Genomic DNA, 16,615 nt, shown 5'->3' with positions numbered 1-16,615 from the left:
CACACATGTACCACTACCCACACCCACACACGCCCATGCACACACACGCACACACACACACACACACACACACACACACACGCACACACACACACGCACACACACACACACACACACACGCACACACGCACACACACACACGCACACACACGCACACAGGGGCATGTCCTGGCATGTTGTATTACCTGCTGACTGTCTGTCCACAGGCTCAGACCAGTGAATCACTTACTGTATGCCTGATTTACAGTGGTGGAAAGTAACTAAGTACATTTACTTAAGTACTGTACTTAAGTACAATTTTGAGGCATTTGTATTTACTTCTACTCCACTACATCTCGGATCCAAATATTGCACTTTTACATATTTCATTTGAAAACTGTAGTTACTAGTTACTTTGTAGATTTGGATTATTATTACCAAACATGCATTAACCACTTAAGCCCTGGATACATTTCTGCCAAAATAGCCGTTCTACAAGCTCACATTGCGTCGCATCGCGATGCATTGTGAGCTTGTAGATCTGCTATTTTCAAAAGATTTGTATACATCTGAAAACTTGAAATGGGACATTCTGCATAATGAGTACTTTAACTTTTAAGCCGATTTTATAAGCTCACAACCCGTCGCAGAACAAACGCATTGTGAGCTTGTAGATCGGCTATTTACGGTGCACCACACCCATGATGTAGAACATTACAGCCATCACTCTGCTGACTCCAGTACACTACGCTACTGTGCTGTGTGCACTGTGGAAAAAAACAACAAGCACAGTCACAACGGCTGAGCGTTTATTCAAGTAAATAATGACAAACAGCTTGAGGGTTTTGCGAGAAATTTAAATAACATAAATTATAAATTTTCTTCGTCAAGTGCATCAAATTCTCTGTTAAACAAACACCCCCACCTATTACTTAAATAATAGAAGGAAACAAATCAAAGAAAAATTAATTATTAATTTCTTCATTTTCATTGGTATAAAACAGTTCACATCAACATACGCTTGTTTAAGTAAACTCAACTCCCTCTGACTGCTGACTGCTGAGAATTGAAAGACGTTTTTGTCTTTATGTTTATATGTACCGTGTATTTATTTTGATTTGATTAACTTTATTTATCCCCCAAGAGCCTGAGAGAGAAATGTCATTAACCACCGCACGCCAACAACACCATAAAAACCTAAGCACACATTAGTGACAGTAGTCACGACAGTGCATAGTATATATAGTATATCATTTTAGTCATTTTATAGATTGTGCCTGCGTGTAGAGGTTAGGTTAGCTCTGTTCTTTATTTATTTTACTTTAATGTTCTCTCTCACTCACTCTCTCTCTCTCTCTCTCTCTCTCTCTCTCTCTCTCTTTCTGCAGTTGGTGGAGAAACTGACCACCATTGCGGAGGAGTGTCAGAGTGCTCAAATCAAGAAGATCAGAGACATCTGTGAAAAGTAAGACCACCTTTACACGTGCACGCGCACACGCGAACGCACACACACGCGTGGACACAGTACACGCATTGAAACACACATACAGTGAACCAGTCGTAGTGATCTTTCAGCAGTTTCAGTATGATCCATCTGTCTCCTGTCCCTCTTCCTCTGTCCATCTGCAGGGAGAAGAAAGACCTGAAGAAGAAAATGGACAAGAAAAGACTGGAGAAGATTAATGTTAAAGACAAGAACCTGACTGAAGAGTGAGTGTCCGATACTTGCTTCAATGTTTCATCCCCCCCCACACTTCATTCCATTTGTGTGATGATTGTGTTTCTATGGATTTATATATTCTACTTTTGTCTGCTAACAGCATTTCAATAAAGTGTCGTGATCTTCTCTTAACCCATTCAATCCGGGACGCATCTCTGTCATCTTACATTTCTTTGGCTATACAAACATAGCAGATATACAAGCTCATAGCGCGGCACCGAGTGCCGCACTATGAGCTTGTAGATCTGAATTTAGAAAAATGTGTGCAAATCTTTGAATATATATTTTTTTAAAGCGAACATTTGTAACTCAAGTCTTTGCTTCTGGGGGTCCCTGGCACAAAATATTTATATATTTGCCGGACCCAAGGGGTCTGGCTTACATGAGGCTTTGTACCTGTTTTCTCCATACATGGGCATGGTCACTTTGTCCTTAGGCCCCAGCCATAAAAGTCTGTCCCCCTTTCGTCCATACATGGGCATGTTTTGGTCTTGTTTATAATATATATACAATAAGGCTCCGATCAGGCTGAAATCTAACCCTCATTCTGTGTCATACGTCATTAGATCATAGACTATTGACGTCAATGGCTGGCCACTTGAAGTCCAAGATCCACATTGGAGCCAGTCGAGATTTTTTTTTTCAAAACAAATTCATTAGTTATTTAGTCTGTGCCAGTCCCCCAAATGTTTTGTGCAGTCCCTGTCACTGCCAACCCCCTACTGTTTGGTCTGGGGAGGGTGACTGGAGACAACCACAACAGAACCGATTTTCTCTTTATTTGACCTGACAGCAAGGATATAATATCCTTGCTGTCAGGTCGGTTCTGTTCAGCAGGGAGCACAATTGGGAGTGTGTTCCTCTGCATTCGTTTTGCCCTCCCAGTCAAACTCCTTGCTGTCATTTGAAAAGAAGCAGATAGTTTGTCTTAGTGTGCTCTGTGCTGTACTGGTGCTGTATATTTTATGACCACTAGATGTCATTGCAGGACAATATTTTAGTTTAGCATTTTCTTCTTACCTGTGTTTGACTGTTATAATTCTGTCCTCAGGGAGAAGCTGGAGATCAACAGATCATTCGTCAACGAGGTGGTGCAGTACATCAAGAGGGTGAGAGAGAGAACCTTCTGCAGTGCTTATTAGTGCTTAGTCTTATCCTTGGTTTTTCTGCTTAAGATTTTACTTAACCACTTAAACCACTTTGTTGACTGGAGGCCGAAGGGCTCTACACTAGGACCTCTCTTTTTTTCCCCTTACACAAAACCTTGGCGCTTGAGCTTCTAAGAGTTTCTTAAATGTATTTTTAAGGAAACACGTAATTAAAGATGCTTCATGCAACCGACCAATGATCTCCAGTGATCATTTAATGATTGCAGTCATCATACATAGGCCGAAAACATCTCCGATTTTGAAATACTTAATTGAAGATGATAATGCAAAATTTATTGCACATTTCAAAATCACAAAATACCTTACAAGTAAGCATGCTTTACGTGTGTGTGTGTGTGTGTGTGTGTGTGTGTGTGTGTGTGTGTGTGTGTGTGTGTGTGTGTGTGTGTGTGTGTGTGTCCGTGTGTCCGTGTGTCCGTAGCTGGAGGATGCTCAGAGCAAAAGGCAGGAGAGGCTTGTAGAGAAACACAAGGACGTACGACAGCTTATCCAGGATGAGAAGCCCAAGGTAAGAAATCAACTAAAACACTGAATTCTCAAACTTTTTTCGTGCCAAAGACCCACAAATTGATATGTATTTGGCCGCGGACCCCAGATTTGTAGATCTGCTATTTTTGAATAGCATATTGCTATATTAACTACTTTTTGCTGGGGACCCCCTGGAACACCCCGCAAGGACCCCTGGGGGTCCCCGGACCCCACTTTGAGAGCCAGTGAACCAAAAGGCAATGGGATGGCACATCATCATGTCATGTGTCACTGTGTCATGGGATCTGTCCTCTGGCTGTATATCTGAGTGTGACTTGGCTAGCCTGACCTGCTCTGACAGGACCATGTGTTCTCACATGCAGTGGCGGAAGATATTTTACTTAAGTAAAAGTATCAATACTACAATATAGAAATACTCTGTTACAAGTAAAAGTCTGGAATTCAAAATATACTTGAGTAAAAGTACAAAAGTATTGTTGTCAAAATAGTATAGTATTGTTGTTAAAATAGCAGATCTACAAGCTCACAATGCGTCGCATTGTGAGCTTGTAGATCTGCTATTTTCAAATGGACAAAATGTATATACTGTAGGGCTGAAGTGGTTAATGTATGTTTTGTAATAATAATCAAAATCTACAAAGTAACTTAAGGTTTTCAAATAATTGTTGTGGAGTAAAAGTACAATATTTGCCTCTGAGATGTAGTGGAGTACAAGTAGAAGTATTGGAAAATGGAAATACTCAAGTAATGTACAAATACCTCAAATTTTTACTTAAGTACAATACTTGAATACGCAGTTACTTTCCACCACTGCTCACATGCAGTGGTGGACAAAGTACTCAACTCCCAGTCTTTGAGTCAAAGTATAGATACTCCTGGTCAAATATTACTCAACTACAAGTGAAAGTTGCTCTTTCAAATTGAGTTAAAGTACTGGAGTGCTTGCATTTAAAAAAATACTAAAGTATTCATATAACAAATTACGTCTTTTTTTAATATTGATTTATTGAAATTTAGACATACAATTGAAATGTTCCAAAAATATCAACATCGTCAAAATAGATCCCGACACGTTGTGAGCTTGTAGATCGGCTGTTTTCACTAAATTTGAGTCAAAGTATCCCAAAAAATACAGATACTCAAATAATGTACTGAAGTACTAGTACTCGAGTGAATGTACTTCGTTTAGTGTCCACCACTGGTCCTCACACGTCGGGTGGAAACCTCACATGTCCAAAACGGTCAGGATTCAAATTCAAAAGCATCTAAAGTAGCAGATCTACAAGCTCGAGCTTGCAGATCTGCTACTTTTGATGCTTTTCTGTGACGCTGTAGTATGATCAAGTAAGTAAAAAAAAACGGAAAAAACTCAAAAAGTTAGAATAATATGGAGACGAGGATTCTGCCCGACGACAGCGATTTATGTGAGTTCATGCTTGTGTGTGTGTTGTTGTTTACGTTGCGTTCCACCATTCCCTATATCCTTTATGTGTGTGTGTGTGTGTGTGTGTGTGTGACTGTCATTTTTTAGGACGATGGCTCATCTGAAGATGATGGTAAGCCCTGTCGTTGGTTCATTGGTGCATTGTGCTGGTGTGTGGCAGGCGTCAACGTTTACAAGCTTCTATTAACACCATTCGATCCGGGAACGCATCTAGGTTTCTTTGGCCATTCAAAAATAGCAGATATACAAGCTCATAGCGCGGCACCGAGTGCCGCGCGCTATGAGCTTGTACATCTGCAATTTTTTGAAAAAAAATCGTGAAAATGTGTGCAAATCTTTGATTATTTATATTTTTAAAGAGAACATTTGTAACTCAAATCTTTGCTGCTGGGTGCCCCTGGAACTAAATATTTTACAAATGTTCTCTTTAAAAATATATATAATCAAAGATTTGCACTCATTCTCACGATTTTTCCAAAAAATTGCAGATCTACAAGCTCTACAATCTTATATATCTGCTATTTTTTAATAGCCAAAGAAATAAAAAAATGACGTGTTCCCGGATTGAATGGGTGAAACACCTGCTGGGCCGGCGCAGGGTGCTATCCAGTCTGTGTGCTTCACACGCACTCTCAGTGTGTGTGTGAGCTCTGGGTCCCTCTTGACTTTCAGCCGATATGCTATCATACAGGAACTTACTGTGTATACATACATACAACATTATCAATGTTTAGTGGAGTTTGTTTTAGCCCAGACCTTCTAAGCCGGCATTCATGCAGGTTACTGTGCAGCTTGGAACAGAGAGTGTGATGTTATTTCACACGCACGTACGCATGCACACACACGCACGCCAGTGGTGGAAAGTAACTAAGTACATTTACTTAAGTACTGTACTTAAGTACAATTTTGAGGTATTTGTACTTTACTTGAGTATTTCCAATTTCCAATACTTTTACTTCTACTCCACTACATCTCAGAGGCAAATATTGTACTTTTACTCTACTACAATTATTTGAAAACTTTAGTTACTAGTTACTTTTCAGATATAAACTATGATATAATGAAACATACATTAACCACTTTAGCCCTATTTTATACATAGGCTATTTGAAAATAGCCGATCTACAAGCTCACAACGCGTCGCATCGCGACGCGTTGTGAGCTTGTAGATCTGCTATTTTCAAATATTTAGTACTTTTACTTTTGGTACTTTAAGTACATTTTGATGCCAATTCTTTTGTACTTTTACTCAAGTATTTTTTTTATTCTGGACTTTTACTTGTAACAGAGTATTTTTATATTGCAGTATTGGTACTTTTACTTAAGTAAAGAATTTGAGTACTTTTTCCACCACTGCATACAACATTATCAATGTTTAGTGGAGTTTGTTTTAGCCCAGACCTTCTAAGCCAGCATTCATGCAGGTTACTGTGCAGCTTGGAACAGAGAGTGTGATGTTATCTCACACGCACGTACGCATGCACACACACGCACACACACACACGCGCACACACACGCACACGCACACACGCACGCACACGCACACACACACACACACACACACAGTGGTGGAAAAAGTACTCAAATTCTTTACTTAAGTAAAAGTACCAATACTGCAATATAAAAATACTTTGTTACAAGTAAAAGTCCAGAATAAAAAAAATACTTGAGTAAAAGTATAAAAGTATTGGCATCAAAATGTACTTAAAGTACCAAAAGTAAAAGTACTAAATATTTGAAAATAGCCGATCTACAAGCTCACAACGCGTCGCGATGCGACGCGTTGTGAGCTTGTAGATCTGCTATTTTCAAATAGCATAGGTTTAAAATAGGTTTAAAGTTGTTAATGTATGTTTCATTATATCATAATTTATATCTGAAAAGTAACTAGTAACTAAAGTTTTCAAATAATTGTAGTGGAGTAAAAGTACAATATTTGCCTCTGAGATGTAGTGGAGTAGAAGTAAAAGTATTGGAAATTGGAAATACTCAAGTAAAGTACAAATACCTCAAAATTGTACTTAAGTACAGTACTTAAGTAAATGTACTTAGTTACTTTCCACCACTGGCACACACACACACGCGCACACACGCACACACACGCACACACACACACACACACACACACACACACACACACACACACACACACGCTCTGTTCTGTATAGCAGCATATTTGCCAAAGCAAAAAGGTTCTCGGGCCGCTACAATAATTCAAATGAACAAATGAATGTGTGGGATATATGATCAACAGGTTTAACCCATTGAGACCTGAAGCCGATTCTACACGTCTCCTAAATCTCAACAGTTTTCTGAAAAACGTATGTTTCTATATCAGTGGTGCTCAAACTTTGTCATGTCAAGGACCCCCAAAAATATATGTATTTGGCCGCGGACCCCCATCAAAATATGTTGTTCCAGGGACCCCCCAGAAGCAATGATTTTAGTTAAAAATGTTCGCTTTAAAAATATATATATTCCAAGATTCGCACACATTTTCACGAATTTTCAAAAATAGCAGATCTACAAGCTCGTAGCGCGGCACTCGGTGCCGCGCTATGAGCTTGTATATCTGCTATTTTTGAATAGCCAAAATGTAAAATAATGCTTTTTAGCTCAAATCTAAAAATGACACAGTTCCAGGTCTTAATGGGTTAAATTGGATGCTATTGTGAGCCTCTCACTGTGTCTTGCTGAAACGGAGCCCTGCCCACCTCCACAGCCACCCGTCTGTCCACCTCCACAGCCACCTGTCTGTCTGTCCCACGGCAGCACTGCTGTACATGTTGTCCATAATCTGACAGCTTGTTACTAACAGGCATGCAGGTTGTCATGGTCAGAACATCCAGTACTGCAACCAACACTAACTGACTTGAGCCCTCTGTCATTCTCCCTGTACCCCCCCCCCCAAAAAAACACTCACCCCTTCCTCTCCTCTCTTCTCCTCTCTCCTCTCATATCGTGTCTTATCCTCCCCCTTCCTTTTGTTCCCCCTCCTCTTTCCTCCTCTTTTCTCCTCTCCTCTCCTCTGTTAACACCATTCCTGTTTGTGGCCTAGTTCCCCCCTCTGCTCCCTTATTAGCTAAACTTGGAGGCATGCCAAATCACAGGAATGTTCCTAAACAAGTCTGGTGTTTCTATTTCCAGCATACAGGGTGTGACCTGTGACCTGTGTGACATTGTAGATGAGGTGGGTTATTGCATCGACTGGACTGGCTTTCCTGAATCCTAATGAAACATGCAGTACCAGCCTAATGGCCACTAGGGGTCCCTGTAACTATATATAAGTATAGAGTGCCGACGTCCTGACGTCACTCCCTCTACCCCTGGGTCACAGAGTTATTTTTTCTATTGGAATTCCCATAGGGGAAATCTTAGATCATGTCATATAAGAACTGTGTTCCAAAAATAAACAAATCAGCCCGGCGATATCGTCAGATATGTAAGTCTCACGAGCCAGACTGTTGCCTCCCACAGTTTTCAAATGCTTCCGTCATACAGTCTGGAGCACGGAAGCTCTGAAATGATCTCCTCCCGCTTCCGTTTCGTCTTTACCGTCGCAAATTTGTCCTAATATAAATCTAAAATCCTCTAAGCATATATAGCTTGCTGCTTAGCAGAAATGGAAATTCAAAAATAAAGTGTATAATGAAGATATTTCAAAATATATATTCGTGAACGGAAATGACGAGCAGATGCCAGCTTACTGTGTCAGATTTCTGGAGGTGTAGTTCCAGACTCTATGTATAGCATTCGGAGATTGTGGAATAGTTGTCTGGCTACGCGAGACTATCAGGTATGTGACTCTGTGTCATTTATGATATTGAATTAGAATTAGAATTGAATTTGATATTGTCTGTGTTTGGAGACATTTTTGGGGGGGAGAAATGTTTACCTTTTCACCGTCAGCTGATACTTCATATCCGTAATGAGTGAAATCGCCCTGCTGATTTGTTTATTTTTGGAACACAGTTCTTATATGACGCGATCAAAAATGTCCCTATGGGAATTCCAATAGAAAAAAAATAACTACGACACAGGGGATAGCGGCCTCTAGCGGCAGTGTCAGACTTCAGTGGAGCCTCCCATTGCATGCCTCATTATAGTTTATAGGTGTCATCTGTTACGCTAAGGCCACGGCCCCTTCTAATGTTCAAAATATAAGCTTTTCAGAAGTCTCTTTTTACTGTTATGTAAAACTTACATTGCACATTTTGGGAGAGACTTATCCTACAATAAATTAATGAAATATCTGCGTATCTGCTTGTGTGCGGGTGCGTGCGCGGGAGTGTGTATGTAGTCCACGTATCCCGAGAACCGGGTGGGGCATGCATTCCCAACTTGCATTGTTCCTCCTCCCATTTTTATGCGAGAACTTCTGGGAACACAGATTACATTGTTCCTGACTTGCATCGTTCCTCGTGAATCGTGGACAAAAATATTGGTATTTTACATTTCTGCAAACCATGGATACATTGAATGTCAAAGTTTCGGAACCAAAAATATGTTTAATATCAACATTTCTAGATGCGGCCCATGTTGACTCATTGTCAAGTATTATGTGCAATTTTGAAATGGATCAGAACTCATTCCCAGCCTATGGGTATGCAACTCACACGGCGCATACCCATTCGGGCATTCACTCTGCTACTAACACCTCGCTCAGGCTCAAGCTCGCTTCTGTCGGCACGGATGGATGACTATGAAGATGAGGCTATTTGGCTCATTCATTATTCATAAGTCTACCCCTGCCCTCCTAGAAAATGGAAAACCCAACTCGGAATTCATTGTAGTAGTTTGCGTTGGAAATGTTGTCCCTGTGTGTCGTTGCCAATGTCACACCCAGGTGAGAGGCATGAGACGGGAGGCCTCGGGTTGCAGCCAAGCAGTGGTGGAAAAAGTACTCAAATTCTTTACTTAAGTAAAAGTACCAATAATGCAATATAAAAATACTCTGTTACAAGTAAAAGTCCAGAATTCAAAATTTACTTGAGTAAAAGTACAAAAGTATTTGCATCAAAATGTACTTAAAGTATCAAAAGTAAAAGTACTAAATATTTGAAAATAGCAGATCGACAAGCTCACAACGCGTCGCAATGCGACGCGTTGTGAGCTTGTAGATCGGCTATTTTCAAATAGCCTATGTATAAAATAGGGCTAAAGTGGTTCATGTATGTCTCTTAACTCTTTGACTGCGGACGACGCGATAACGCGTCAAGTGCTACTTTGTCCAGTTGGCCGTCGACGCGCTCGACGCGCTGGACGCGCGTTCATTGTTTAATCTCTGATTGCGCTATGCTGCTTAATATTCAATGTTATTCTCAAGTTCCACTTACTTCACGGACATCTGCATCCGGTTTCATGACCTGGATTCCGTTTCCGGTTTTTGATTCTTTTCCCCAGTCATTTTCGTCCAAAATAGGTAAATAAACGGTCTTTCACACGGTATGACGGACAAACGGACAGTTTCTCTTCTATAATCTATGGTCTGGGTGACGATCAGTCATCGCCGTCGTATATCACAACGTAATTTTCGCCGATCAAAACAATGGGGGGGACGTCACATCCGTTTTCATGTTTTTCCTTGTCTAATCTATGAAGAAGGGTGAGAGAGACCCAACGACATGATCAAAGCTGTCATGTGCTGCGCTCTAGTGGCGGGTTTGTGCTGGGTCTTTACATTATGTGTCCTTAAATTATTTTCATGAGAAAAATTCAAAATATAAAAATAAAAAAACACGAAAATTGCTGGCACTGGGGGAGTACTTTATGAAAATACTCTGGCAGTCAAAGAGTTAATATAATTTAATATAATGAAAAGTAACTAGTAACTAAAGTTTTCAAATAATTGTAGTGGAGTAAAATGACAATATTTTCCTCTGAGATGTAGTGGAGTAGAAGTAAAAGTACAGAAAATTGGAAATACTCAAGTAAAGTAAAGATTCCTCAAAAGTGTACTTAAGTACAGTACTTGAGTAAATGTACTTAGTTACTTTACACCACTGCAGCCAAGCCCCCAGAACCGAGAGGGAGAAGCGACATGGTGGCCGATTCTGGTACTGCAGCTTAGTACAGCTGGCGCCAGACACCTACCTGAACGAGCTAAAACCGGTTTTCGTACGGAGGTGACACCTACTGCGCATGCGAGACGACGCGCAGAGGCCCCAGATAGGCCCCGCCCATCAAACTCTTCCAACCCGGAAGAAGGGGTAAAGATGGACTGGGCGGGGATTTCCGGTTACCTCTCTATTATCTAAACTCTATGGTTGCAGCAGTATGGTCTTGGTCTGGCGAGGGTCCAATTTGACGATGTCCCCCCCCCCCCGCTCATGTATTCCCCCCCTGACAGCTGTACAGACAGCGTAGTCTTATAGAGAGATTCAAACCAGCATCGGTCAGTTTGACATACAGCTGAGCCACCCACTCTCACCAGCACTTCCTTATTTGCACGTTACCACTTCGAGGCGTGTGTGCGAGAGTGTGTGTGTGTGCGTGTGTGTGTGTGTGTGTGTGTGTGCGTGTGTGTGTGTGTGCGCGCGTGTGTGCGACCCTCACCATCTCAACCACGTCCATATTCCAGTTATTCCACAGAAACGTTTTTGATGGTGAAGATCAAAGATGCCGCGTCACTGTGTGTTCTTCTGCCTGTGTGACGCACGTAGGAGTCAGCAGTTTGTTTGATTGATGGATGTCTAGAGAGAATGGACGTGATGGGGACATGGGTCTGTGGGGGTGGGGGGGGGGGCGGGGCGGAGAGTCTGTGTTTGGAGTTCCACTGGGGGCTAATGGACGAGGGCATGAGTAACCAGGACAAAGCTAATATAAAAACACAACTTGTGTGTGTGTGTGTGTGTGTGTGTGTGTGTGTGTGTGTGTGTGTGTGTGTGTGTGTAGGGTATGTGTGTCTGTAAGGATATGAGCAGGTCACTGTGTGTGTGTGTGTGTGTGTGTGTGTGTGTGTGTGTGTGTGTGTGTGTGTGTGTGTGTGTCTTTGTGAGTCACACTTCTCCCACAGTTCTGACCCACTTTCTCCTCTGGGCTCAGAGCAGCTAATGGACAGCTATAAGCATCCCTGGTCTGCAGAGTCCTGAGTCGCTTGGCAGCAGCCAAGGCCTACCGCCACGCCAGCCACGTGTGTGCGTGTGGAAGTTATGCCTGAAGCGTGGGTGTGTGTGTGTGTGTGTGTGTGTGTGCGTGTGTGCGCGTGTGTGTGTGTGTGGGGGGGAGGTGTACCGTATGTGTGTTTATGTGTCTAGACATGTTGGACGCTACCAGAATAGTTTGCCTTACCATGGCCGTAGACATGTTTGAAACCAGTTCAGCCAGTATGGTCGCCAGTAGAGCCCACTGAGAGTTTGTGAAGGTCATCCTGTAGATGGGTCAACCTGAGCTTAGACTGTAGTTTTAAAAACAGGGACATGGCTCGGGGTAATATAAAAGAAATAGCCGATACTAAGAGGACATATAAATTGGAAGGTGAGTGTGACAGAGAGAGAGAGAGAGAGAGAGACGGAGACAGAGAGAAAGAGAAAGAGGTCTGTCTTGTCTCCCAGCATGCACTATCATTGTCCTGTTAACAGTCCAATCAAAATGGTCCCCAGGAGACCGCAGCGCTCAGCGTGAAGTCAAATGTCACTTCACCGCAAGATCCATTACTGTAGGACGTCAATTTCCTCACTCAGGTTATAGGGCTGAAAACATTCACCTTTCATCGTTGCTGACCGGCAGAAACCTTGTATCTCCATATTCTAAGTTTTTAGAACACCCTACTTGATCATACTACAGCATCTCTCAAAAGTAGCAGATCGGCCTGGGCCGCTAGCGTAGCGGTCCGGGCACCAGCGTGTCGCCGGTTCGAATCCCGTTCCCGACGACCTTTGCTGCGTGTCACTCCCCATCTCCCTCTCCCCATTTCCTGTCAAACTACGGTATACTATCAATAAAAGCAGAAAAAGCAACAAAGAAATTGAGCAAAAAAATAAGTAGCAGATCCACAATCTCGAAATGTGGTGCGAAGCGATGCGTTTGGAGCTTTTAGATCTGCTACTTTTGCTATTTTTGAATTTGAGTAACAGTTTTGGACATAATGAGGTTTCCACCCTTGACAGACAGAGACGATATGTTATCCATACTGTGATACACCCACCTGTTTTGGTCTAGTAATAATGCTTTGTCCTTCTAATTATCATGAATCATTCTTAAAATATACCTCATGGATGGTTAGCGTCGCTGATTCTGTCATCAAGAGATAGCATTCTGTCACTTTGACAGCCCAGGTTCACTTAAGAGCTTCACTTTCTTGCAAACAAACCAAAAAAAAAGTCTACCTTTTTATGGGACATATTCTTTTACATTCTGTTGTAACGAGATGGCTTCTAGCTTTGCACATCATTTTACATCCACTCTGGGTCAGGGCTTTCGTGTTGTTTGCCCAGTTGTTGTTGTTGTCGTTGGGATATTTGCCCCAGTACATTTGCACATACAATTCGTAGAATTTGTCTGAACTAGCAGTGGCTGCCATTAAAGCTGGCATTAGAACCAGAGAGGTGTTTGTGTGGAGCCCAGCAGGGCATATGGGTTATAAGTGATTCCATCTCAGTTTGTTTGAAGGGTTTTTTGTTGCTGGTTGGAATGGACAGATTTTTTTATTATTATTATAACATCCATTAGATCCATTGTCAATTCTCCTGTGATTGCCAACTCCCTATACACACATTTCCGTTGGCTGTTAAAAGGGTGTAAAACAACGTTGCCGCAGTATGTTTCAGCAGTGTGAGCTCGGTGTGATTATGTGTGAAGCATGCAAGATTCTTGGAACCCTCTGTGAAAGTGGAAAAACAACCACGGTGGTGTCTCCCTACTGTGCAGGTCTTGACTCAACACACAAGCACGCACACACACACACACACACACACACAAAGCCACCCACCCACCCACTCACAAACACACACATTCAGTCGGAAAGCCAGCGTTCAGTTCGGTCGTCATGGAAACTTGTGCCACCACTGCCCCCACCACCACCGTCACACACATACACGCACACGCACACAACCGCTCCCTCTCAATCTGTTGGTTTGGAAGCGATCTGAAGGACATTAAGGTGAAGGAGGGAGGCTGAGGAGAGGACAGAGGGAGGGGGGGGGAGGGAAGGACAGAGAGAGGTGGAGCAGACAGGTCGCACCTTCAAACCAATACCTCATTTTGGGTTGTTTGTTTATTTATTGAATGTGGAAAAAGAAGCGGTGAAACCTGTATGGAATAAAAGGAAGGAAGGAGGGATGATAGGGTGAGGGGGGAGGGGGGGAGGTATGACGAAAGGGAAGAGTGAGAGGATTGTGAGAAGTGAAGGGGACGAGGAAAACGATGGTATGGTTGTGGTTCAGAGGTACTGTGTATGGTCTCGGGGGGGGGGGGTGTAGCAGAAAAGAACCCTGGGTATTTGGCTAGGGGTCGATATGTTGAGTGTGGCGCCCAATCCCATTCGGGCTTGAGCTTCTTCGGACTACTCAGAAAACCCCCATCAGGAACCTGAGAAGTAATGGGTAGGAGGAAGACAAAGGTTGCTGTAGGGGAAGTTATTATCAGATGGACAGGTGATGTTCCATCTGATAACACCGCCCTGGTGTTATCAGATGGAAGATGGATTGGTGACAGGTGATCAGGTGAGGAGTTGTTGTAATCAGATGGGATTGGTGACAGGTGACAGAGGGGAGGAGCCGTTGTCAGGTGAGTATAGGGAGAGACTTATCAATTGAGCGATCAGATTATCGAGGGGTAGGAGATGTTATCAGGTGCGTTGTTACCAGGTGTGGTCTTCCCTCCTGAACATATGTTGTTCCAACAACCGTCAATCCATTCAATGTCTTCTAAATCCTAACTGGTTTCTGAAAAACGTATGTTGCTATATCAGTGGTGCTCAAACTTTTTCATGTCAAGGACCCCCAAAATGATATATATTTGGCCGCGGCCCCCCATATCTCAAAATATCTTGTTCCAGGGACTCCCCCAAAAGCAAAGATTTGAGTTACAAATGTTCGCTTTAAAAATATATATATATTCAAAGATTTGCACAAATTTTCATTTTTCTTCCCAGAAAATTGCAGATCATAGCTTGTATATCTGCTATTTTTGAATAGCCAAAGACATCTAAAATGACACAGATGCGTTCCCCCAGATTGAATAGGTTATAAGGGACAGTCGACAGGTTGGGACAGTGGTTAAGGACATGGTGAAATGAAAAATATCTTTTTCACACTTTTAGAGTATATCCATGGTCATAATATGGACATACCTAACAAGACCACGGCCATGTCACTCTGACATAACCATAAACAAACCACAGCCACATCACTATGACTAGACATAACTATAAACAACCCACGACCCCCCCATTAGCCATTTTTAATACATATAGGATGCATCAACATCCATTTTATGTCGCTGGGTGAAGGAAAATGTATAGGATCTACGACAACTGCTGTCTTCAAACAGCATAGTGTAACACTAGACACTGACACTGTCATGTTACACATCATGCCTCTGATACCAGAACGACGGCATGCCATGTAAAAGCACACACACGAAGGCGGCTTTGTTTGGTTCCATGTAATCTCTCAAGAACAGCTTCTGCACTGCGTTGGAATCTGTCGGGGAGGTTCGTCATAACGAGTGCGCATTCAGATCAGGAAGTAGGCCGCGCTTTACCCAATCACATGTAGTGGGCGGGATTCACATGTCCGTCGATCTTTCCCCCTCGAAACAAACCGAAACTAATTTAACAATAGCGTCCGCGGAGCAGACAAAACCACGGAAATATATTCACATTTTAACTTACTCTTTCATCATAGAAACAAGTGGGCTTATAACCAAAACGATCCATGTTCTCTGGGAGAAGTGGTGTTAGTGTTCCGTGTAGAAATATTGTTAGTGGGAATGAAAACATAGTCGCACCAACCGGAAGTGATGCGCTGAAGGCGCATCACAAACACCGGTTTCCTTGTGCTCTGGTGTTACGTTATCGTCCGCCCAGAGCCAACAGACATAGAACAAACAGCAGAGGGCGCTGTTTTTCATTTTCAGTTGGCGATGGGTTCCCAGATTGGGTTCCATGTAAAACAACAAAGGTGGCATTGATGACGGATATTCTCTGGGATCTCTGTATAAAAGTGGCTACAGACAGAGACAGAGGAGGAGAGCTTGGTATTATCTCTCTGTCTCTCTCTCTCTCTCCCTCTCCCTCTCCCTCTCCCTCTCCCTCTCTCTCTCTCTCTCTGGGTGGCGATGCTACCTCATCACTGACTTTGATATGTTCCCTATTCGCCTGACAGGGTCGCATCAATAATGCACTTATGTACACACGCACGTCTCTCTCGCTCTCTGTCTCTCTCTCGCACACACACACACACACACACACACACACACATACTGTACGCACACATACTGTACGCACGCACACACACGCACACAGGCACACACACGCACACGCACACGCACACCACTCCACCCTCAGGCAGCACCCACTGGAAATCAGAGGTGGTGATGTGAGGGGATAATTTGAGACCTGTGTGTGTGTGTGTGTGTGTGTGTGTGTGCGTGTGCGCGCGCGTGCGTGCGCATGTGCAATGTACGCTTGAATACATTTCTATGTAGTGATAGCTCAGTGTGTTTACGTAGGATGAGGGTGCAGCCGGTGTAATGATGCTCTCCTGGGCTGTGGTCTGTCTGTGAAGCGCTCCCTTTTATTCTGTCCCCCTGGGAACAGTTCTCAATGCGTCACTTTTATGGTTCCACGTCTTGGAACTACATGCCAATTTC

At 42.8% G+C, this 16,615-nt stretch overlaps 1 protein-coding gene across 4 annotated transcripts in view; it reads left to right on the top strand.

Annotated features, from left to right (window-relative positions):
* The window catches only part of plcb1l (phospholipase C beta 1-like), a 273,312-nt gene that overhangs the window by 236,941 nt on the left and 19,756 nt on the right, over window positions 1–16,615 (top strand). Inside the window, exons 29-34 of one of the 4 annotated variants that reach the window (XM_080453639.1) lie at window positions 1,368–1,444; window positions 1,609–1,689; window positions 2,751–2,808; window positions 3,290–3,376; window positions 4,889–4,913; window positions 7,949–7,991. In XM_080453639.1, the coding sequence (XP_080309765.1) occupies window positions 1,368–1,444; window positions 1,609–1,689; window positions 2,751–2,808; window positions 3,290–3,376; window positions 4,889–4,913; window positions 7,949–7,962 (342 nt within the window). In that variant the 3' untranslated portion in view covers window positions 7,963–7,991. Of the gene's footprint in view, window positions 1–1,367; window positions 1,445–1,608; window positions 1,690–2,750; window positions 2,809–3,289; window positions 3,377–4,888; window positions 4,914–7,948; window positions 7,992–16,615 lie in introns of those variants that run through there. The other 3 variants (XM_080453638.1, XM_080453637.1, XR_013934755.1) reach the window with 3 other exon arrangements.

The sequence above is a fragment of the Gymnoscopelus braueri genome, assembly GCF_963280865.1.
Source record: "Gymnoscopelus braueri genome assembly, chromosome: 16".
NCBI lineage: Eukaryota > Metazoa > Chordata > Actinopteri > Myctophiformes > Myctophidae > Gymnoscopelus > Gymnoscopelus braueri.
Note: the sequence above shows the minus strand (reverse complement) of the source record. Positions and strands in the feature narration are given on the sequence as shown.